Below are 26,528 nucleotides of genomic sequence, written 5' to 3' on the forward strand. Positions count from 1 at the left end.
GAAAAAAAACAACAGAATTTTCTGTATACATTCAAATAAAGGTAACCACAAAATCCTTTTTTTTTTGTTTTTTGCTTGTGTTTTTATTTTATTTTTCCTGAGATTAAGAACATTTGAGGATTTCTAACACAATTCATTTCATCAGCATTTACACGAGAAAACACATACATAAAATACGTTTTTTTAAAAATATATTATCTTTAAAGAATATTTTTTTTCCGTAGTCCATAAAAATGTATAGCTGCTTTTTAACATACACTCTTGGTAAAATCATTGTTTAGCCAGCACAGATACATGGAACTCAAAGCCCATCTTCAGACACATAACTAACTATCCTCCAGAAGCATTAGTACTTTTTAATGTCTTATCAATAAAAGATATTAAAAAGATATGTTTAGTTCATCAATAATAAAGTTCAGTGATAAACATCACAATAAAAAACTCACAATCAGGGTCTGTGTGACAGGGACCAGCGTTGTGTATAGTGACCGCGGCAGTGTCACCTCCTCAGGAGGAAGGGAAAATAGGATGGCTAAGTTAGCAGAATTTCCGAATGCTAAGCCTGGTACACACTTTCAATTATGATTGGCCAATCACAAATCAATTTTACCACCACCATGTAGTATGAGAGTCAACATGTATTGAATATTATGAACAGACTATATGTAGGTAAACCCTTATGCTACAGAGGTGGTTGGTAAAATTGGTCAGTGATGGGAGTGTGAACCAGGCTATATATTGCGGTGTGAGAGGACGATGCTTCTGCAGCTGAAATTCCTATTTAGCAGCAGAATATTTGGAAGGGGAGACTGCTGCTTAGTCTATCATCATCATATTATGTAGACTATAGATTAGTGGTGCACATACTAGACTGTCAGGTGATTCTGCCCTACAGTTGTGCAACTTGATGGGGGAAGTGGTCAATGAAGGAGATCCATCCAAGTCTTTATAATTGATTTATTTGGTAAAAGCTAATTAAGGATCTTACATGCATATCAAAACAAGTTCTGGCACAGACTGCAAGTCAGAGGACTAAAAAAAAACACTTGTGTCTTGTGGTGGGATTTACTAAAGTACTTCTAAAATATCTCAACATTATCATAATTGTAAAAAAACAATAGCAGCCTCTCTTCCAATCTACAGGGCATCTGGAGAGTATTCGCAGCGCATCACTTTTTCTACATTGTTATGTTACAGCCTTATTCCAAAATGTATTAAATAGTTTTTTTTTCTTTAGAATTCTACACACAACACCCCATAATGACAACATGAAAAAAGTTTACCAGAGGTTTTGACACTTTTGTTAATAAAAGAACTGAGAAATCACATGTACATAGGTATAACGGCCTTTGCTCAAAACTTTGTTGATGCACCTTTGGCACAAGTTCAAGCTCAAGTTTTTTTTGAATATGATGCCACTAGCTTGGCACACCTATCCTTGGCCAGTTTTGCCCATTCCTCTTTGTGGCACCTCTCAAGCTCCATCAGGTTGGATGGGAAGCGTCAATGCACAGTCATTTTAAGATCTCTCTAGAGATGTTCAGGTACCTTTTGGCAAACTCTAGGCAGGCTTCCATTGCCTTTTACTAAGGAGTGGTTTCTGTCTGGCCACTCTACCATACCGGCCTGATTGGTGGATTGCTGCAGAGATGGTTGTCAGGTTCTCCTCTCTGCACAGAGGACCTCTGACAGAGTGACTATCAGGTTCTTGGTCACCTCCCTGACTATGGCCCTTCTCCTCATATAATTCAGATTAGATGGCTGGCCAGCTCCAGGAAGGGTCTTGGTGGTTTGGAACTTTTTCCATTTACAGATAGTGGAGACCACTGTGGTCAATGGGATATTCAAAGCTGCTGAAACATTTCTGTAACTGTCCCCAAATTTGTGTCTCAAGAGTCCTGTCTTGGCGGTCTACAGACAATTCCATTGACTGCATAATTGGTTTGTGCTCGGACCTGAACTGGTCGACCTTATATAGACAGGTAATTGTCTTTCTAAATCATATCCAATCAAATGAAATTACCACGACGGACTCCAAATAAGCTTTAGAAACATCTCAAGGATGATCATGAAAACAGGATGCACCTAAGCTCAATTTTGAACTTCATGTAAAAGGGTGATGTACTTATGTACATGTGCTTTCTCAATTTGTTTTATTTTTAATAAATTTGCCAAAAGCACAAGTAAACTTTTTTTCATGTTGTCATTATAGGGTGTTGTGTGTAGAATTTTGAGGGGAAAAAAGGAATTTAATCCATTCTGGAATAAAGCTGTAACATATCAAAATGTGGAAAAAGTGATGCACTCTGAATACTTTTGTGATGCACTGTATATCACTGGATAATATTTTCTCTATTACTGCAAAAGTTCTGTGTAAATGGAGTTTTTGGTATAGTAAACACCAGTTTCTTCCGAAGAGTGTAAGCTGGCTGAGGCATTTGCTTGTACGTGACGTTCCTCTTCTCATACTGCTTCTCACCGACATCCTTGTTGACTTTCGTAAGGATGGATAAGATATCTTCACCTCTGTAATCAAATGTGACATTGATTACTTACTTATACTTAGGAGAGAAGATGCCAGTTTTGTTATGTAAAAAAGTAACAGCCTCAGGACAAGTCCAAAATAAAAACTCACTGATACAGACCTAGTCATTCCTGGAGAAAATGACAAATAACAGATGCAGCTTAAGATTAAGAAATAAATGACGCGGAGAAGGCGTTCGACAGGATAGATTGGAGGTTTCTACGTATAACTCTGTTCGTAGTCTGTATACTTTGCCCACAGCAAAAATCTGCAGTATGGGTTTTCTATCCGAAGAAGTGACCATTAAAAATGGCACGCGGCAGGGATGCCCACTTTCACCCCTGCTGTTTGCTATGTGCATGGAGCCACTGGCTATTAAAGTCAGAGAATCTCCGGATATCCACGGGCTAACAGTAGGTAAAGAGGTGTTTAAAATATCCTTATTCGCAGATGACACAATGTTCTCCCTCTCCAACCCAGAAGTGTCTCTGCCCAACCTTGTAAAACTCATGGACGGTTTCAGCCAGGTGTCCGGGTTTAAAGTTAACTCCACTAAATCAGAAGCAGTCCCTATCTGCCTACCAGAGACCCAGCAAATGGCTTTACACCAATCTTTTGGGTTTACATGGAAGCCCAAGGGGGTGAAATACCTTGGAGTTACCCTTCCTTCAAACTTGGAGGATTTATATAAGCTTAATTACACGCCCCTGTTTCAGAAACTTTGAACTCTACTTCTGGAATGGGAGGATTACAACATTTCCTTATTTGGGCGCATAAATTTAATTAAAATGAATATCCTCCCAAAGATTCTCTATTTCTTTAGAGCCCTGCCGATCCTTGTGTCACATAAGGACCTGGCTAAACTACAGAGTCAATCCTGCAGGTTTGTCTGGAGGGGGAAGACCCCCCGAATTAAGTTCAATTATTTAGCTCGATCAAAATCACAAGGTGGCACAGGCCTACCTAACTTCTCATTCTACTATAAAGCAGCACGCCTAGCCCAAAATATGGCCTGGGGCATTACTGTCTCCCCCCCTAGATGGGTCTCCCTCGAGGCTCAAATTATCCAGCCTATATCTGTCTCTGATATTTTGTGGCTCCCCTGCGGGTCACCCCTGTCAGACAAACTCCGGCTCTCGCCTTTCATCCAATATGCAGTTAGCTCATGGCTATCATGGAGGAAAAAGGCTAACATTTGCTACCCACACTCCCTTTTAGAGCCCTTATATCATAACCCCAACATTCCCTTCACCGCCCAATCACCTAACTGGAAAAGATGGAAAAGGGCGGGCATTAAGAATGTCAACTCTGTGCTTAATGATGGTAAATTACTCTCCTGGGAAGATTTGAAAGGCAGATTCAACCTCCCAAACTCTGACTTCTTCTGCTACCTGCAGCTTAGAAGCTACATCACATCCTCTCTAAAGCTAGATATAACATCTAAACCCTCACAGGTCGAACGGGAATTTATTCAGGGAGCAGACAGGCCAAATTTAATTTCTCAACTATATACAATACTATGGTATGACACCCTACCGCTCCTTATTCCTCCTATAGAAAAATGGAACAATGCCTTAGCTATAGACTCCCCCGAAGAATGGACCTCCATTTTTGACAATATGGCCAGAACCTCAGCTAACATAGTACCAAAGGAAAAAGCTTACAAAATACTGTACCATTGGTATTTCACTCCCCGGAAATTAGCTAAAATCAAAGCCATACCAACCCCTAAATGCTTTCACTGCGATGACACCAATGCGGACACGGTTCACTGCTGGTGGAGCTGCCCTACAATCTCCAAGACTTGGGACGAATGCTTCCAACAAATCACTTTAACATTAGGTTTCCCAGTACCTAAAGATATGGGTACCGCACTATTCAGTAAGGATTGTCCAGGCCTTAACTCACACCAGAACAAGCTAGTATCTTTAATGTGTGTGGCCAACAGATGCCTTATCGCTAAATTTTGGAAAGGCCCCTTACCACCACCATCCTGGTTTATCCACAAAATCTGGTGGCTCTACCGCATGGAACAGATCACTCATATGCTCAAGTCAACAATGCATATCTTTGACCGAATCTGGGACCCCTGGATGCTAAGATTCCCCTTAGGCCAACAGCCTTCAGATTAACTCATCTACTGTACTCCAAGATGCACTAAACTGTTTTTACCTTTTAAGTAGTGCCGTTGTATAGTCTACTACTTTCATGAGCAAAACTGTACTCCACTTGCTGTTACCAAGTTGTAAACGCTATGTTTGTTCGAATTTTCCTCATCTGTGATACTCTGTTGATAACCAAACTTCTTGATTTTTATGTATTCTATCTCATGTATCACAAACCATTTTCTTTCACATAAAAATATTGTAAAAAAAAAAAAAAAAAAAGATTAAGAAATAAAAATAGACGAAAAGACCTAGTTCAAAAAATGACTGTTTAGGCTTCCTAACTCCACCCACACATTTTTCTCTCAACCACACATGTGTTCTCAACTTCAGGTATGAAATGTCCCTCTCTTTAAGTGGACCACCTAGCTCCTCTCAGTTTCAACCCAGAATCTTGCCTCTTACATAGGAAAATATTGGAGAGACATAGATTGGCTATAAACTTGTGCCCGCTCTCAGTAGCACCCACACCACATCCTATGTCCTTCTGCCCTAGCTTCATGTAACACTTGTGAGGAACAGTAAGTGGCTTCCATAGCCATAACTATATGCCACCCCTTTCCTCTTTCTCATGGAACATACTGAGATCGAAGATAAGTGGCTGTAACAGTCAGACACTTACCACAGCACCATCAATGGGGCCACTCACTGCACTTTCAGAGTAACAAAGAGTGCAGTGATTGGACCCATTTACGGAGCCATGGTCCCACCCTTGGATCCATCGGCTCCAGTCAGTGTACAGTAACTCGTTACTATAGTTACCCGGAGCATGCTGAAGCCCTATGGCGGGGCATGGTGCAGCTCTAACAGCGTGGCGGGGCATGGAGCTCAAGTGTTTGGGGGAAGAGGAGGACGCATGCCCAGACATAGTGCAGCTCCATAGCTGCAGAACAAAGCAGGATGCAGCGCCGGGAAAGAGGGGGAACACAGGAGGACAACTTATGTACGGTATGTACCCTACTTGTGGCTTGCTCAGGTCCGATTAGTATTATTAGGACCATAGGACAGACTGAATTTTTCTCCCCACCTTTGGGGGAGAAAAAGTACGTTTTTTGGTCCCACAAATAAGGTATGTACATTTTTATCATAGTCATGTATATCTTTGACACAAATATCTAAACATATAATATTAATAATGACAATGATATATACAGGTTGGAAAATTACTGGAAAATGGGCAAATGTCAAAAAGAGAAAAATACAATAAGCTGTCATTGCATGCCTTATATGGAAAGTAAATATACATAAATGAAATAATATAGCACCAAGACCGCAATATACACATTTCCATAATGAATCCAGTGCCAAAGCCAACAGTGGACCCCTGTGCAGAATAAATGCAGTGGGCCCATGCAAGTGGGTGTGTTCATAACAGATCATGGGTGGATCAAAAAAGTTGCCAATAACATAAAAGTATGTCAACCTAGGCTGCCTTCTGTAGGCACTATAATAACCACTTGAGCCCAACTGGACGAACATTCTCGGCCAGTTGGGATGCGCACGCTCCCGCCGCCGGCCGTTAGCCCAGCGATCAATGAATGGGATTATAGATCCCATTCATTGATCGAAGCCCCCTGCATAAAAACCGACAGCCTCTAATCAGAAGTTCCCCATCTTCATTCTTGTTCCTGGAAACGTACGATCACGCTTCCAGGATATTTCACTGTGGTCATCTTGTGGCCAAATGGTAAAACTACACACACATCCATTTTTTTGCATTTAAAATAAGCTGTTTCCCTCCCACACCAAAAATTACCCACATATAATTCTTAATACAAAAAATAAAAAAATTACAATTAACAAAACAAAAACAAAACAAATAGTTACCTAAGGGTCTGAACTTTTTAAATATGCATGTCAAAGGAGTATATTAACCACTTTGTCCTCGATGACGTATAAAAACGTCAAGGAGGACATGCGCGCTCCCGTGGCCGATCGCGCGTGTGTACGCGCACTCCCGGCCGCAGATTCGTTAGCCCAGGAATCAATGAATCGGGCCTTGGTGCGCGATCACTGATTCCTCTCCCCCGCAGAAAAAGCGACAGCTTCTCTTTCTGACTCTATGTCCCTCTAAGCATACATTGTACGCTTAGAGTGACGTCATGTAAACAAACTCAAGGTTTGTGGCCAAAAAGTAATACTACATCTAAAAAGTAAAAAAAAATTACAATACACAAATATTTCCCCAAATAAAACACTATTTACATCCCACCCTCCCAAAAATACCCACATAAAATGTTTAATTAAAAAAACACAAAAAAACATTACAATAAAAAAAAAAAAAAAACACAAATATTTACCTAAGGGTCTAAACTTTTTAAATATCTATGTAAAGATGAAATATTTCTATTTTTTTTAATAAGCTTGTAAATAGTGATGGATACAAAACGGAAAAAATGCTCTTATTTCCAAATAAAATATTGTCGCCATACATTGTGATAGGGACATAATTTGAACGGTGAAATAACAGTGACAAATGGACAAATACAATACATGGGTTTTAATTATGGAGGCATGTATTATTTTAAAACTATAATGGCCGAAAACTGAGAAATAATGATTTTTTTCAGTTTCTTTCTTATGCATTGACAGTAAGGTAGCTCTTAGCAAAATGTACCCCCCAAAGAAAGCCTAATTGGTGGCGGAAAAAACAAGAAATAGATCAGTTCATTGTGATAAGTAGTGATAAAGTTATAGGCTAATGTAATGAACGGGAGGTGAACATTGCTCGGATGCATAAAGTGAAAACAACTGAGGGCTTAGTGGTTAATATAATTTTTTAAATTATCTGCTTGTAAATAGTGATGGACGCAAATTGAAAAAAATGCACCTTTATTTCCAAATAAAATATTGGCGCCATACATTGTGATAGGGACACACTTTAAATAGTGTAATAAGTGAGACAAATGGGCAAATAAAATACATGGTTTTAAGGCTGCTTACACACTAAGACGTTACAGGCGCACGTTAGTGCAGCCTGTAACGCTCCCCAACGCACAGCAATGTAACACAAGTGGGCTGTTTACACAGCCCACGTTGCGTTACATGTAACGCTGCACGTTTAGAAAGTGCAGCATGCTACGGCGTTAGAGCGGCTTAAGCCGCGTTAGACTGTCTGCACATGCGCAGTCATGTTGGGGAGGAGCGGAGAGCAGCCAGGCACATGGCTAATTAATATTCACTGCATGTTGTGATGTGTAGTGTTTACTTCCTGGAGCGGCCGCTCTGTGCGGTGATTGGCCGGCGGGACCACGTGATGCCGCATGCGCACAAGAGTACGCATCACAGACACCAGAGTGAGCTGCACAACGCGGCTCACTCTGACGTCCACAACGAAGAGCACCTGGCGTCGGTTAGGTGCACGTTATGCGACCTTAAGGTGGCACCTAACGCAATGTCTTAGTGTGCAAGTAGCCTTAATTACGGTAGCATGTATTAATTTCAAACTATAATGGCCAAAAACTGAGAAATAATGATTTTTTTTTCCATTTCTTTCTTAATATTCCTGTTAAAATGGATTTAGGATAAAATAATTCTTAGCAAAATGTATCACCCAAAGAAATCCTAATTGGTGGCGGAAAAAACAAGATATAGATCAATTCATTGTGATGAGCAGTGAAAGTTATTGGCAAATGAATGGGAGGTGAAAGTTGCTCAGATGCAAAAAATAAACAACACTTCGGGCTTGAAGAGAACCCGAGGTGGGTTTGAAGATTATTATCTGCATACAGAGGCTGAATCTGCCTATACAGCCCAGCCTCTGTTGCTATCCCAAATCCCCCTAAGGTCCCCCTGCACTCTGCAATCCTTCATAAATCACAGCCACGCTGCTGACAAACAGCTTGTCAGAGCTGGCTGTGTTTATCTCTATAGTGTCAGTGTGCTGCTCTACCCGCCTCCTGCAGAACTCCAGTCCCCGCCTGCATCCCTTCCACCCTGCTGATTGGAGGGAAGGGACGGAGGCAGGGACAGGAGCTATGCAGGAGGCGGGGGAGCAGCTGAGACTGACACTACAGATTTAAACACAGCCTCACAGCACGGCTGTGATTTATGAGGGATTGCAGAGTGCAGGGGGACCTTAGTGGGGTTTGGGATAGCAACAGAGGCTGGGCTGTATAGGCAGATCCAGCCTCTGTATGCAGATAACATTCTTTAAACACACCTCGGGTTCTCTTTAAGTGGTTAATGTAGCACATATTTTTTACCTACTACTACTACTAATTCTGTCACATACATGGCTGGGCCACAAGCAATTATCTCTACTCCTCATGCAGCAGAGTCACACATGTTACTAAGAAAAAGAAGAAAACTTGGTCACAAAAAAAACTATACCATTATTATTAAAATAAAACTTCCCACCAGAGGATGTCACTGCACTCTCCTCTGTACAAAATGCTAGATAACACTGTCTATTCATCTCTGAGCTGATAAAAGGCTACAGAGTAGAAAAGGAATGACAGCAAATAACTCCTCCCCCCAGGGAATTCAACAAAGGACTAGAAAGTAAACATGTAAATTTACATTGCAGGAGAAGGAAGAGGCATCAATGAGTGTAGTATAGAGTCTGTGCCTGGTACATGATGAATACAAATTAACTGTTTTAATAAACAGGAGAGGCAGACAAATAAAATGTGTGGGTTTAATGTACAATAGAACTGTTTATGTTATAGGTATAATGGATGAAATAGAGAAAGGGTATATATTCATGTTTCACTTATTTTCTCTTTAAAATGCAAAGAAAATGTAATTACAAAAGAAAAAAAAAACTCCCACAAAAAGCCTAATTTGTCCTGAAAAAACAACACCATGATATAAATCATTTAGGTGTGATAAGTAGGGATAAAATGATTGCCAAAGTAATCAGAGATGCACGGAAAGGTGAAAACAACCTCACTGGTGAAGTGGAATTTTAAGATTATTAATTTTTATTCTATATCCATACAACATGGATATCCTCCATACTGCTTTTTACAGAGTACATAGAAATGTTACTGACTGTCCCATTCTAATCCCTACCATAGTCCATTGTCTCTCTACCATATTATTTTTGTGTATTTATATAGAGCTGCCATCTTCTGTAAACACTCCACAAAATAAATAGTCGTCATGAGAGACCGCCACATGAGGGAAACTTACATGGAGGGGAGCGTCACAAGGAGGGATAGATAGCTTCTAAATGGGCTGGGTGCCAACACATACATGAACACAGAGGATTATCTGGCCCTGACTGTGGTGCAGATGCATGGGCCCCTGTGCGGCTGCATGGGCCTATGTCCACCCCTGAATCCAGTCACAAACATCTTTGGAATAAACCAATCTCATGCAAGCTATCTTTGTGTAGGTGATCATAAGATTGCACTTTACTGACAAAACCTTCTCTGTTCATAAAAATGGAGATCAGAGGAAAATAAACAGGATGACAGTCACGGACCTTCAGCCCTGGAAAGGGAAAAAACTATTTGCAATACTATAAAATATAGAACCCAACTCCAAAAATGCAGGGATAAGCAACCAAATGACTTTGTGCAACACATTGGTTCTCAGTGCTATACACCTTGTCCAAAGATGTCAATATCAATGAAGAACTAACTAATTAACCTCTTGTGTACTTCTCCCAAACTGACAACCTAAGCAACTCTGCTGTTAGTATTCAGCCATCCACATGCTTATCACTGGCAGCCGTGGATGGAAGCGATAATACTTTATCAGCCAAAATGTTTCAGAAAGTCAGTTGCTGATGTCATTACATTTTACAGTTGCACTCTGTAGTCAGGAGGAGCTCCACACCAGAATGAAAATGAGTGTGCCTCGACCTTCACCTCTGCGTCCACCGAGGTGCTCAGAACATCAAAGTAGTAAAGAGGTCGGCACCACTCCAAACGTGAAGATAAGCTCTTTTATTGCATCACCATTGTGGCTTAACAATGACAAACGTTGTTTCGGGCATAGCCCTTTTTCAAATTGCAACAGCCATATACAAAAACACAAGTGCAGTGCCTTAAATACCCCACCTCCACTAAAATCACCAATCGATGACTTACTGGGCGGAGACATGTGGTGGACCTGATGGGGAACTGCGAAGGCTAATATGTAAATCACAATTAACCATTTACCTGCTGACAAAAAACATTCAAAAAGAGAATAAAGGTGCCTCCATTGGTCATTATGAACGGATCATGTGACATCCACATCACTTCCTGGTCATTCCTGGCCAATCAGGAAGATCCACGTCACCAAACGGAACGCGTCAAAAAATACGCATGCATGCGTGATCATCCGCATGGAACACACGCCTACCGCGGCGTAACCTTCAGAACGCGTAAAAACCGACGGAAAAAATGCTTCAAAACCATGCGACAGAACCTACGCATGCATGCGTGACCATCCGCATGGAACACATGCCTACCGCGGCGTAACTTTCAGAACGCGTAAAAACCGACGGAAAAAACGCTTTGCGCCACAATGTACGCATCCCACATGGCGGTACGCATGGAACGCACCCCAAACGCGGAGTGCGCTCCAAAACGCGTACGACTGTTCCACAACACGTCAAAAAATTTGCAAAACATATGGCTATACGCATATAAGCACATAATCACACAAATGCATGCATACATGAATACAAAAATTAGACCAACCGAACAAATGTGATAATCATGGAACCTGATTGTTCGGTTGGTCTAATTTTTGTATTCATGTATGCATGCATTTGTGTGATTATGTGCTTATATGCGTAATATGGAACAGTCATACGCGTTTTGGAGCGCACTCCGCGTTTGGGGTGCGTTCCATGCGTACCGCCATGTGGAATGCGTACGTTGTGGTGCAAAGCGGTTTTTCCGCCGGTTTTTACGCGTTCTGAAGGTTACGCCGCGGTAGGCGTGTGTTCCATGCGGATGATCACGCATGCATGCTTATTTTTTGACGCGTTGTTCCGTTTGGTGACGTGGATCTTCCTGATTGGCCAGGAATGACCAGGAAGTGATGTGGATGTCACATGATCCGTTCATAATGACCAATGGAGGCACCTTTATTCTCTTTTTGAATGTTTTTGTCAGCAGGTAAATGGTTAATTGTGATTTACATAAGAGGGCCCGTTTCCACTCTCGCGGAAACGGCCGCGAATCCGCAGAGTTTCCCCGCAGGCAAATCGCGCGGGGAAACTCTGCCATAGAGGATAACGGCGCCGCCGGCCGAATCGCTTGCAGTAGCGATTCGGCCGGAAACCCCCACAGAATTCGCGGCGGAGGCTGCGATTCCCATAGCCGTGCATGGCACGGCTGATGGGAATCGCCTGCGATCCCGCCCACCCGCTCAGTGCCGGCGTGCGTCTACGAGACGCACGCCGCACTAGTGGAAACGAGCCCTTAGCCTTCGCAGTTCCCCATCAGGTCCACCACATGTCTCCGCCCAGTAAGTCACCGATTGGTGATTTTAGTGGAGGTGGGGTATTTAAGGCACTGCACTTGTGTTTTTGTATATGGCTGTTGCAATTTGAAAAAGGGCTAAGCCCGAAACAACGTTTGTCATTGTTAAGCCACAATGGTGATGCAATAAAAGAGCTTTTCTTCATGTTTGAAGTGGTGCCGACCTCTTTACTACTTTGATTACATTTTACAGTTACGGGGTACTTGGTTAGTTCGTTGTTAGAAATCCTTTCTTTTTTTTTGTTTTTCTGACAAATAAGTTTATAGAAGCACATTAACATAATAATCATCTCCATGCACAGTGTACGTACAATTACCCTTCTTATGAAACTATAACATGCAAAACCATTCTGATTCCAAACATGTTACGTACATCAATATACTGTAGACGTATGGGCAATCATTGGCAGTATAATACATTCTTTTGTGGCAGCTCTAGGACACATACAGTTATATCAAGGCCAAAAAGACAACAGCCCATATCAGGACATTTACTTATGAAGAAGAGGATAGAACATGTAGATCTCAAAACCATCTATTAGGGAAAACATTTTTAGTCGCATCTACACGAGTAGATGCAGCCGCGATGCTCCTTATCAATCGAGCTGCTGATGCGCATGCAATGTATTTAATAGGGAAATCGCAAGCGTTTTCCCCATGCGTTTTTAGCCGATAATTCGCATGCGAATTCGCATAGGTACCAATGTAAATTCACACAGGCAGTGACATGGTTAAAATCGCATATACCCTCACCTATGCAAAATCGCATGCGAATTAGTGGCAAAAAACGCATGGGGAATCGCATTCGCATGCGATTTCATCAGTGGTGGAATCCAGGCGATTCCGCACCGCAATAGTGGAAACGAGCCCTGACTGTTTAGTCAGTGTAACCTGCACCTCATGCCATAGACCAACTCCTTACTATGAAATGCGACTAAACATGAACCTTTATCCAAACCTTGACCCATGAAACTAGTACTTAAAGAGACTCTGAAGCCTCCTAAAATGCCACTTCTCTGTGGGAGAGTGACGCGAATGGAGGCAGAGCTACAGTTCAAAGCTCTGCCTCCAACAGGAAGAGCCCCACAATTTGCACCGGGGATTTCGGGGTGATTAAAGCCTCGTTTTGCCACGGGATGGCGGCGTTTCAGCTAAGCCATTAATGCTTAAGAAGACTGCCTAAAAAAGTGTAATTTTAGGAGGCTTCAGAGTCTCTTTAATTAACATTAATTAATAGCTAAATAGGCCCAACTTAACCCCATAGTGGTGTCTAAATTATCCCTTACCATTTCACTAAGAATTGTCTTATACTATATAATTAATAAAACATCTTAAAGTGGACCTGAACCCTTGCACAGGACAGAAGGAAAACAGAGTAATGCACCCTGAATGCATTTAGAAAGTTTAGCCTGTTTAATTCCCCTTCATTTGTGTCTAATCACAAATAGTAATTTGATTCTCCCGTGTGTCACATGACTGCCAATGGCAGATAAGCTCAATTGAAAGCACAGGCTGTAAACAATATATCTGCTTCCATGAATCAGGAAGTAAAAACTGTGCAAATTTATTTTAGGATTTGTATCCGCTGTAACAAATACATGTTTTTTGTTTAAAAGTTATTATGATGTTCTGTATCTTTTAGAGCAGAGAGGAGTTCTGAGTTCAGGTCCACTTTAGGTCTGTGTAACGATTGTGGAACTTTCCCCGTGATCAGCGCACAACGCGTGCGCTGACACGGCGGAAAACCTCCACAAGCGTATAATTTGCAGGAACCCAGCAAAAGGTGCTACGCACCCGTAGAGGGAAAATTCCTGTCGGCAGATGGCGCTGGGGAGTGCAGAGGAACCAATCCTCTGTACCTCCACAAATGCCAGACAGGAACTGCACGAAACGCAGAATGCAATTGCAAGAGAGGCGATTGCGAATGAGAATGAGCAAAGGGACAGGTTGTATGTGTGTGCGCCAATCCAGTCGCCACCCCGCGACCGCACACACACACAACAGCAGATATGAAATAGGAACGCGATCGCGAGAGGTGCGATCGCCAGATGAGACACAAGGCAGATCAGGACAGAATACGAGGTTAGCAAAGGCACAGCAAATAATACAATGAGGAGATACGGAAAATAACAAACGCTAGATAACCGCGAACACCGCACTCATTCGCAACAGTGCACGCGGTTATGCGCGGTCTCCACGTGATAAGCACAATAGAGACAAGCACGCCTAACTAACCATTAACAGACAAACATGAAACAGAGGACGCGAGCGCTTGCTCAGCGGTTAGCCCACCGAGCCTCCAGCAAGCGTAGCAGACAGACACACGAAAACAGGGACAAGCGAGAGATAGGATCCACAGCACTAGCGAAAAGTGGCTAGCGCGATCCAAGTACAGAGTAGCAGAACAGAAGGATCCCCAGCGCTAGCGAAAAGTGGCTAGCGCGATCCCAGAAGACAGAACAGAAGGATCCCCAGCGCTAGCGAAAAGTAGCTAGTGCGATCCCAGGAGACAGAACAGAAGGATCCCCAGCGCTAGCGAAAAGTAGCTAGCGCGATCCCAGGAGACAGAACAGAAGAGATAGCTGGTAGCAACTAGCAACCGCTGCACCAGCTATACTCCAAGAACAGAGATCAGAACCATTTCCTGTCGACCACCATAGGGACAGGACAATGGCAACAGGCAAGACAAGACAGAACAGGCAATACAGATAATACAATCCTAACTGCACTAGGGAAATCTGCCTAGCGCAGATTCAGGAATTACTCTACGCTGATGTTCAAACAGAGAGCAAGGCTGACACCCCACCAGGAGTGTTACATAGGACGAAATCCTTATGAACAGCCAAGCATTGTGGGAAAGACATAGTACTTATAGTACACGCCTCCAATGAATGTGGCCAGGCAATTTGCATGACAACGTATGCAAACTCCTCTGCAAGCACAAGCTGCAAAACTGACAGAAGCTCTTCCTTCCAGAGTCCTGCAGCATGCAAACCTACACAATGGTCAAAAGGCTGGCTGCCTGCACAGGCAGCTGAGCAAATCATCACAGTACCCCCCCCCCCCCTCCAGGGTCGAATTCCAGACGACCCTCAAAACTGCTATTAGCAACAGACTCAAACTGAAGACTCATGAAGGTCGGGGCAGCCCGACAAGGTCCAATTCCAGAGTCAGTCCACCCGAAACCGACCTCATCGGAAACAGAAGCCACCGAAACATGCCCATCAGTACTACCAGTCTCAGTATAACACCCATCAGGACTGTGAACGCCAGAGATGAAGCCATCGACACCCTCCAGACAATACCCACCACCTTCCAAGGAGCGTCCGAAAATACCAAACCTGCCACAATACCTGTTTGAAGTGTCCCTTACAACACAAAAGCCACCGTTGATCTTATCCAGGGTACCAAGCAAAATTTCTCCCGGAATCTCCCAGAACCTTTTGAAGCTCCACAGAGATCCCAAGAGGGCAGAACAATCACCAGGCTCACATGGAGAATTACCAAGAACCCCCATGGAACCAATGACAATTCCGGATTCAGAATTACGAGGACCCCCATCAAGATCAAGACTTTCAGGGACCACTTCTGGGCATGCAAGCAGGCAGGCTAAATCAGAGCATGTCTCCACCGAGGAAGCATCTGAGTACGCTGGTAACCGAGGCACACTTGGGCTTTCTGGGTCACAGAGCACACTGGGGTACACCAGCACAGGAGAAACCTCAGGACATGTCAGGGAACTGCCAACCTCAGAGTCCGACACGAGGAAACCAAAACCAGGACCGGGTAGGAAATCATCACGAGCAATGGTCTCAAGCACTGGACTTTCAAAAGAAGACTCAGACTCAAATTCAGAAATTTCTGTGACTGCAATATCATCATTGACTACATATGAGTGAAGCTCCACCAGAGCTGCAAAGGTAGTCAGCACAACAGCAATGCCTACTGAAGTGGGCAACACCTCAGAAGGACTTGGGGGGCAGGAGACATCTCCTACAAGTTCTGCTCCCTTTGGGAGGAACTCGGAGACCTCCAGAACATCAGACAAAACTTCAGGAACATAATTTTTCAAGTTTTCTGAGAAGGATTCTGAACTATCCATGTTACAGGGCAAAACTAGAACTTTATTTTGTGGACAGAGCAAATGTCCCAGGGAAGGTTCCACTATAAACTGAGACTGGATCTCATCATCATGAGCGGAATGTACAGGAATATCTACTAGAACACACACTGACTCACCAACTTTAATCTCACTGCACCCTCGAATTCTGCGTAGCAGTCAAACTAGCTTGTAACTCCAAAACTGCAGAAAAACAGGTAAAAATAGCAGCAATACCTAGACGAGCCTCTAGGGGCAGGGCAGGAGATATTGTACAAGGCAATATTGACTCATCCAGAGTACAGGGTGGAGAGTCAATACTGTCTTCAGAATCAGACTCGCAAATGTCAATGCAAGTGGACATCATGCCTTCATTCATGGTACAGGGCAGGTTCAGAGAAAGCTTCTCTGGACAAGGCAAAGAAGCTTCAGCATCAGATTCGCAAAACCGAAGCGCTGTCTCACTCTTAGATTCGGCTAACAATGTCGAATCCGAGGAGTCAGAACGCAAAATTTGCGGATCCAAGATCGCTTTAGGTTGCGAAACTGACGCTTCCATATCGCAAACCTCCGCAATCTGCGGAGCAGCCTGCAAGGCATCTAGGACCGAAACGCTGGAGCAACTGTCCCTAGGCAACGGGCCCTTACAGGTGTGAACAGGGTGAGACAGAGACTCATTTGCAGAAGAAATGGCGACATCAACAGGATAAACTTTATTAGGCATAATAATTTTACTTTTGACGCTGCATAGTCGAGAAATTTTCCCTATAGCAGGGTCACAGACGGAAGATCTCAAAGATCTGTTTCTAAATGACAAAGGATCCCACACATCCTTGAGGAAACCGGCAGACTCATGCCGATCACAATCTGCAGGAACATCCGAGAAACAGGCATCAGATCGCACAGATTCAAACTGCACACTGTCAGGAGCGAATCCTTCAGGATTCGCACAGGAATCAACCACAGCGGCACACTCATTCATTTCAGATTGCACAAAGTCAAGACTCACATGCTTTACCCCAGAAAGGCAGGAACAATCATCCGACAACGATGTCTCTTTATTGGAATCAATTGGTTGGTGTGTGTGCAACTCATCCAAAATTGTTTGCCATACATAGATCACCAGATCCACATCATCCTTGTCACATTCATCGGAATCAATCAGAAGGTACATTGAATCGAGACAAGCATTCAAGACATTTTCACTTTTTGCGATGTAAAAATCGCAAAAGGCTTTCCAATCAAAATCCAATTCTTCCAGCAAGGCCCCAATATCTCAGGAAGCAAATGGGGGTTCAAACAGGCCAGTATCCAAATAATCTCCATAGGGGTGGAGTTCAGGAACAAGAACAGATTTTTTAACTGCTTTAATATAGTGTGCGATCCTACCTATAGCAGGATCCACCTGAGCTTTGGATTGGGGCAAAAAAGCCAGAGACGGAACAACATCATTACAAACATCAATAGGGAGTGTTTTATTCTGATGCTTGCGTTTTTTAGTTTTTCTCTTTTTAGCCACTTTGCATGTCTGCTGTTTAACCCCCTTGGCGGTATGAAAAATACCGCCAGGGGGCAACGCAGCAGTTTTTTTTAAAGTTTTTTTTATTTAAATCATGTAGCGAGCCCAGGGCTCGCTACATGATAGCCGCTGCTCAGCGGCATCCACCCAGCCCCGCCGATCGCCTCCGGCGATAGGCGATCAGGAAATCCCGTTCAAAGAACGGGATTTCCTGGAGGGCTTCCCCCGTCGCCATGGGGGGGGGGGGGCGTCATTGGGAGACCCGATCCACCCCTTGGCGCTGCCTGGCACTGATTGGCCAGGCAGCGCAGGGGTCTGGGGGGGGGGGGGGGCGCGCGCCGCACCGGATAGCGGCGATCGGGCGCGCGGCGATCGGGCGCGCGGCGGCGGCGATCGGGGTGCTGGCGCAGCTAGCAAAGTGCTAGCTGCGTCCAGCAAAAAAAAAATTATGAAAATCGGCCCAGCAGGGCCTGAGCGGCACCCTCCGGCGGCTTACCCCATGTCCAGCACGGGGTTACCGCTAAGGAGGTTAAAACCTGAAGTGGCAACAGACACATTGAACTGATTGTCATACTGAAAAGTTTTGCATGGAAGGGAAAGATCAGCTGACTTATCAGCAGCTACACACTCAATCAGAGCAGGTGGTAAGCCAGGCAGTCTAAACCAGTGAGAGAATATCACTGCAAGCAACTGATACAGATTACCATTCCAAGAATTGATTTTTAACAGATTATACGCCCAGGTGAACAAACCGTCTTTTAAGAGCACATAGGCAAACAGAAGAGCCGACGTGGACGGATCAGAAATCTGAAAGGTGGGATTCAGACAAAACCTCACACATTCAGAAAGAAATTCCGCCTTGGTCTCTGAGTTTAGCCTTTTAAAGCTCTTAAAGACACAGGACCCAAACTCGACAAAATCGTACAAATCAGAAATTCCGTCTACACTGGGGTTTTGGGTTTGGCTGTTCATACTGTAACGATTGTGGAACTTTCCCCGTGATCAGCGCACAACGCGTGCGCTGACACGGCGGAAAACCTCCACAAGCGTATAATTTGCAGGAACCCAGCAAAAGGTGCTACGCACCCGTAGAGGGAAAATTCCTGTCGGCAGATGCCGCTGGAGAGTGCAGAGGAACCAATCCTCTGTACCTCCACAAATGCCAGACAGGAACTGCACGAAACGCAGAACGCAATCGCAAGAGAGGCGATTGCGAATGAGAATGAGCAAAGGGACAGGTTGTATGTGTGTGCGCCAATCCAGTCGCCACCCCGCGACCGCACACACACACAACAGCAGATATGAAATAGGAACGCGATCGCGAGAGGTGCGATCGTCAGACGAGGCACAAGGCAGATCAGGACAGAATACGAGGTTAGCAAAGGCACAGCAAATAATACAATGAGGAGATACGGAAAATAACAAACGCTAGCTAACCGCGAACACCGCACTCATTCGCAACAGTGCACGCGATTATGCGCGGTCTCCACGTGATAAGCACAATAGAGACAAGCACGCCTAACTAACCATTAACAGACAAACATGAAACAGAGGACGCGAGCGCTTGCTCAGCGGTTAGCCCACCGAGCCTCCAGCAAGCGTAGCAGACAGACACACGAAAACAGGGACAAGCGAGAGATAGGATCCACAGCACTAGCGAAAAGTGGCTAGCGCGATCCAAGTACAGAGTAGCAGAACAGAAGGATCCCCAGCGCTAGCGAAAAGTGGCTAGCGCGATCCCAGAAGACAGAACAGAAGGATCCCCAGCGCTAGCGAAAAGTAGCTAGTGCGATCCCAGGAGACAAAACAGAAGGATCCCCAGCGCTAGCGAAAAGTAGCTAGCGCGATCCCAGGAGACAGAACAGAAGAGATAGCTGGTAGCAACTAGCAACCGCTGCACCAGCTATACTCCAAGAACAGAGATCAGAACCATTTCCTGTCGACCACCATAGGGACAGGACAATGGCAACAGGCAAGACAAGACAGAACAGGCAATACAGATAATACAATCCTAACTGCACAAGGGAAATCTGCCTAGCGCAGATTCAGGAATTACTCTAAGCTGATGTTCAAACAGAGAGCAAGGCTGACACCCCACCAGGAGTGTTACATAGGACGAAATCCTTATGAACAGCCAAGCATTGTGGGAAAGACATAGTACTTATAGTACACGCCTCCAATGAATGTGGCCAGGCAATTTGCATGGCAACGTATGCAAACTCCTCTACAAGCACAAGCTGCAAAACTGACAGAAGCTCTTCCTTCCAGAGTCCTGCAGCATGCAAACCTACACAATGGTCAAAAGGCTGGCTGCCTGCACAGGCAGCTGAGCAAATCATCACAGTCTGGAACCCACAAGAGCTCTTTTCTGAGCACTTTGTGATTTGAAAAATTCTTGCTAGGGGGCGTGGCTTGGCACGCAGTGAAGATGGACGCTTAAGAGCTGAGCTCCGGACCCAGAGCTAAATCAAACGAGCAGGACGAAATATACAGCTCACATCCTAATACCTGGGCATGCAGACCCGTATCAGAACCAACAGCGGGGCTCAAAGAGACAACTACGGGCCGGCGGGCAAGACGGTTCCTGAGCTATTCAAGTCGCACCAATCCCGGAGCCAGAGCAACGCGGCTAGCAAGATGGCGCAGCCCCGCAGCGAAACAACAGCCTCCTCCCCGGCACCCTCGGGAGGCTCTCCAGACAAAAGTAACGGCTCGCCTAACGCCACACAGACAATTAGAGCAGATCTGCCCACAATGGATGATATGAGGGCACTAGCAGAAGAAATCAAAGCTACCATAACAACAGCCGTAGCAGGAGTAAGAGAGGAGGTAGCCGCCATCAACATCAGGATACAGGACATAGAGCAGGCCGGGAGGAAGAGGGACACTAAACTAAAATGGCTGCACAATACAGCGGTCGCTCACAACAGACGCCTAATTGACCACTGCAGGCACCTGGAAGATTTAGATAACAGGGGGAGAAGATCAAAAATAAGAGTAAAAGGCTTACCAGAAACCGTTACTGTGGACTCCCTAGTGGCCGCCCTCACCGCAATTTTCAACGAACTTCTTGACAGAGCTAAAGAGACACCAATAGAGTTCGTCAGAGCTCACAGAGCCCTAAAACCACGCGGATCCGACGGAGACCCCCCGAGAGATGTGGTCTGCTGCCTCACCTCGTTCCAACTAAAGGAAGACATAATGAAGGCAGCCAGGGCGCAGGACGAGATCATCTTCAACGACACGTCCATCTCTCTCTATCAAGATCTATCTTTAATCACCCTCACGAATCGAAGGGCGCTAAAACCCCTCACAAAGGTACTGCAGGAGAAAGGCTTCCAGTACAGATGGCGCTTCCCCTTCGCCCTGACTGTTCTACACAAAGGCCGCACCGCCATCTTGCGCACCCCACACGACCTGACGGGCTTTCTGAAGATCCTAGGACTGCCCAGGGTCGCCTTGCCGGACTGGTACGAGGAATACCGCCTTGCAGATCCCAAGTCCGTGAACGCAGAAGGAAATGAAGAATTGCCTCAATCCCCGGCTATGTCACACAGGAGCAGGGGTTCACCCTCTCACAACGAGGCAAGCCGCTCGGGCTCAGAAGAAGGAGACGCGGCCTAATAGGACTAGTGAACTGTAAGTTATACTGCTCAAGCGATTTAGTCCGCTTCCCCACCCGCAGAGGCTTAATCCGCATTCCCATCCCCAAAATTTAGCAATAAGTTTTGCCCTCTACATCACCCCCAGAGCAAACTATTGAATCACAATGACCACCTCTTATAATTCCCCGCACGTTTGAGCTTCTGAGCTACGGACATGTGGAAACAACTAACACAAAGGGATGACTCTCTCATCACGCCAACATGCGGCTGAGGCCTCAGCATCACAACAGGCTGTAAGCCATAAACCCCTCTGTAAGCAGTGACAGTTACCTCTGCCCCCTCCCATGCTGGGGCCTAACCTCTCTCACAATTCACTCACTCAATGCGAATGAACCATCCACGGATGGACACTCTGAGAGAGGCCCATATCTCCTGCGTACCCCTATGAATGTAATGTAACTAACATTTTCGGAAGAAACGGTTTCTCTCACTAACTGCTCTCCTAGGGGTTATTAACACAAATGTGCATCGTAAGAATTACTGTATGATATCTGTGTTTTGGTCGATGAGGGGGGAGGGGAACTGGGTCGCAGCGTGGGTAGATAAGACTAAGCTATACCTATTAAGTTGGTCCTGAAGAGACTAGTTGGTAGAGCACCTCAGAACACTACCTACACTAACAAAGTCACTACGGAGAGCCCTGGAACGCTGCACTCCCGGAACCCGTCATCTGCGGAGACCGGGGCCACCTCCAACAATGCCCCACGAAAGCGACTTAATAGAAAGATAAGTCAGTGCTGGTTAGAATGATCAGTACACATACGTATACCAACACCCTTACACCTAGTAAGGAACTACAGATTCCAACAAGCCCCAAGGTACAGAGACAAGAGGTGACATCCCCATCACTGAACCATATCTTCCACCTGCTCGATATGCATAACAGCAGGGCACTCCACTTGGTTATAGCAATTACACAGCCAGGAGTTAGGAGATTGCAGTATACATTTTGGGTCCAAAGTATCTTGTTCAAATAAGGGTCCTATAGTTAGTTAGACGCTCTTATTATAAAAGACTTTCCACCTCTCACTTGCGAAGTGTTAAAAATATACCATCACCACCCCACACCAGAGAGATTGTTTTACAAGCTCTCTGACAACACCCCTAATTGAATTTGAGCTGGTATTTAGGGGTGGGTACTGGTTGCCCACCTCAAACTACCTCTCAAAGGGGATTCCACTTTTATCCACCGTACAGATATTTAGTACTGATACTTATCGTGTGACAGTGAACCTTTACAGTAGAGCCAGACCGACCGAACTCCTCAAAAAAAACAAGCGGAGGCCATAACCAAAGTTAATCAACCCACCAAACCCTTTAGGGGATAATGACAACTAAACAGGGTGGTCCCCACGCTGGGGGGAAGGAAGTAAAATGGAAGGTGACATCCTGGAATATAGATGGCCTAAATACGCCTGAAAAACGCTCGTCCTTATTAAAATTCCTACAAAAACAAAAAACCTCTATTGCTATCCTCCAAGAAACGCATTTTAGAGAAAACAAAGTCCCAGTCCTGAGAGACAGGAACTTTACGCAGTGCTACCATGCCACTTCAAAGGAGGGCAAAAACAAAGGGGTCTCCATTCTAATCCACAAAAACTGCTCATTCACAGTTACAGACTGCAGAAAGGATCCAGAGGGCAGGTATCTTCTCATTAAAGGTAGCCACGGAAACAGAGTAATCACCATAGCAGCTCTATACGCCCCAAATGAAAAACAAGAAGCTTTCATAAACAGAACCACTAACATACTACACGATTTTGCACAGGGCATGATTATTCTAGGCGCAGACCTGAACACACCACTAAATCCCAGTATAGATACATCAAATGGCAAATCCTCCCTACCGTTCAAAGCCATTAAGAACATCAAGCAAAACCTACTCTCTCTAAGACTCATGGATGTTTGGAGACTCCAACATCCACAAACAAAAGACTACACTCATTACTCAGATCCCCATGCCAAGTACTCCAGAATAGACTACCTATTTCTAACACAAGCAGACCTGGAATGGGCGACTGACACCAATATAGGACAACAACTACTGTCTGATCACGCGCCAATCTATCTAACATTGCAATTCCCCACAGTCAGATCAAACCAATTCATATGGAGACTTAATCCAGATCTGCTAGACACTGAAAAGTCACAGGCAAGGATAAAGGACTCGCTAAAGGAATACCTACAAAACAATTCGACCCCAGACAGTTCACCTTTACTGACATGGGAAGCACACAAACCAGTTGTTAGAGGAGAATTCATTAGATTAGGGAAAGAGAAGAAGATAGAAAAAGAAGCAAAACTAAACTCCCTAATCTCAAAACTCCAACAACTTGAAAAAAAACATAAAATGAAACAAGCGGCACAAATTCTCATTGAACTTACTACCACTAGAGAGGAAATTAAACATTTACTACACTTATCAGCAAAAAAGAGAATACTGAGGGCTGAAAAAACATTCTATGAATGGTCCAATAAAGCAGGAGCGTACCTGGCTAGGAAACTAAGGAAGAGACAAGCTCAGCAACAGATAGACATGATAATGGATAAAAAAGGACAGAAACATACAATCTCCAAATCCATTTTAGAAACATTAAGACAATATTACGAGGATCTATACAATATAGACCAGGGAAACTTGTCTGCCCAACAAAAAACTATCAGACAACGCAAAATCCAAAAATTCCTCTCCAAATATGGCCCAATTTTTGGAGCCGCCCCCCCCCCCCCAGACCCCTGCGCAGCCTGGCTAATCAGTGCCAGGCAGCGCTAAGGGGCGGATCGGGATTCCCTCTGACGTCACGACGTCCATGACGTCGGTGACGTTATCCCGCCCAGTCGCCATGGCGACCGGGAAAGCCCTGCGGGAAATCCCGTTCTGAACGGTATTTCCTGCTTACTCTGATCGCCGAAGGCGATCGGAGTGGGTAGGGGGATGCCGCCGCTCAGTGGCTATCATGTAGCGAGCCCTGGGCTCGCTACATGATTGAAAAAAAAATAAAAATTAAAAAAAAGTGCTGCGCTGCCTCCTTGCCGGATTAATTAGACCGGCAAGGAGGTTAAACACATTTATGATTGGAGAAAAATTGGCCTTAAATAAGTCATCAGGGTTTGGCGTAAGTTTTATTCCGAGATATTTAATCTCGCAATTGTTCCATTTGAAATTACTAATTTGTTTTATATTATGCATAGTATTGAGGGAGCATCCTAAATTAAAGCGGACCCAAACCAAACATTTTTTTAACTCAAAATATTTAGTTGCACTACTCTGACACATACAAAGATAAATAAACACTCCTTCAAGCCTATGTGCATTTCAGTGCATGCTTTTCACCCTTCTCTTTTCATAACTAGGGTTATACAGGTGGCAGCCATTAGCAATTCCTCCATTGCCAGACACTACCTATTCCAGCATTTTGCCCCGGCAATTTGAAAGGAAGGGAGGGGTTTCTCCAATAAATGTAAAATATTTTATATTTGTCATCATGCAGCTGAAAAAAGGCTGCTATTTATTATTATAATTTAGAAAATACATTTTATTTCTGAAATCTTGTATTTTTAATTTAGGTCCACTTTAAGGATTATAGTCTTCTCCTGATTACCGTATATACTCACATATAGGCCGAATTTTTCAGCACAAAAACCGTGCTGAAAAGTCACCCCCTCTGCCTATATGCGAGTCACCAACTTGCTTATCTGACCTGATCATGTGCTGTGATCGGATGCTCACGGAGAGAGAATGGCAGGAGCGATCGGATGCCCGCAGAGAGAAGAGCAGTAGCCGTCACATGCCCTGGTGGGAGAGCAGAGCAGGAGAGATGGATGGACAGATCACAGCAGGAGCGCTTCTCTGTGTACATAATCTCGTGCTTCCTGCTGTGTCTGCAGCTTGTGATCTTATTAGCTATTTACCCTGCCTGCTCAAACAGCCAGCCAATGAGAGAACTGACAAGCACAGCTCCTCCAGCGCATCATTTGAAATGGCAGAAGGCATCCGAGGACTGCGCGTTCCTGCCTCTTCCTGTTCAGCGCTGAGTTCTCTCTCCCAGCCATCTGCCTGTTAAAGATAGACAGGACACCACGCAGACAACAGCTATGCTACGTACACACATGCGACAACGATCGTTGGTTGTGAACGACAAACGAACTTTTAATTGATGAAAGAACGACCTAAGTAAAGTTAGTTTTTTAATGTGTGTAACGATCTGATCGTTAGAACGAACGTTACATCACATAAAGCAACTATTGCGCATAAAAATGAGAAGTTTCATGGAGAAATAGCGAAATGCGCATGTCAAGCCTAGTACGAACGACCGTTTCCAACGATGTACTACTTTTGCAAACGATCGTCGTTGGTAAAAATCTGCCAAGCTAGATCGTTCGTTTTTAACGATCTAGCTCGTCCGTCGTTAGACTTAATGATCGTTGGTTGCTTTTTTTTAAACGATCGTCGCATGTGTGTACGCACCTCTACTCTGCTGGATAAGACGACGCCTCCTCCCCTCTCTTCATTTATCACTTCTGCCTCCCACTGGCCAGCAATGTTAGCCCAGCATTTCTCTGCATCTCCAGTGTAACCCTTTCACTGCTGTTATCTGATTCAGCTTGGCTTGCAGCACTGGGGCTTTATGGTTAATATGCATATATCCACACTTGTTTCTACTTGGTGCTGCACAGTAATGCTGTTGTACACAGCTGGTGTTACTTGATTTAGCTTAACTTGCAGCACTGGCGCTTTATAAGTAATATGCTTATATGCACATTTTGCTTCCACTTGGAGCTGCACAGTAATATGTTGCCTCCCTTCTGGATGCATCCCTTCCACTGCTGGTGTTAGCTGATGTAACTTGGCTTGCAGCATTGGCACTTTGTAGGTAACTGTCATGCATATATGAACATTTTTGCTTCCATTTTGTGCTGCACTCTTATTTGTTGACTACCTTTCTGAGACAAGCTTATGCACTTTGGGTCCTATGTGAGAAAGGCTCTTTACAAATGTTCTGTTTGTTGTAATGATTACCAGTTAAATGCTGCAGGCTCCTGCATCTGCTCAATATAGGGGTGATTTTTGTTTCATTTCATATGGGGGTTATTGGAGGTGGGAGGGGAAGCCTCAGGAGCCTCTACAT

At 44.5% G+C, this 26,528-nt stretch overlaps 1 protein-coding gene across 1 annotated transcript in view; it reads right to left on the reverse strand.

The window, feature by feature from the left end:
* Positions 1–945: 945 nt before the first annotated feature.
* LOC137524818 (caspase-8-like) overlaps positions 946–26,528 on the reverse strand; it is a 95,624-nt gene continuing 70,041 nt past the window's right edge. The window contains exon 11 of the mRNA XM_068245158.1: positions 946–2,526. Within this exon, the coding sequence (XP_068101259.1) occupies positions 2,334–2,526 (193 nt within the window). The 3' untranslated portion in view covers positions 946–2,333. The remainder of the gene's footprint in view (positions 2,527–26,528) is intronic.

Source organism: Hyperolius riggenbachi, chromosome 7 (genome assembly GCF_040937935.1).
Source record: "Hyperolius riggenbachi isolate aHypRig1 chromosome 7, aHypRig1.pri, whole genome shotgun sequence".
NCBI lineage: Eukaryota > Metazoa > Chordata > Amphibia > Anura > Hyperoliidae > Hyperolius > Hyperolius riggenbachi.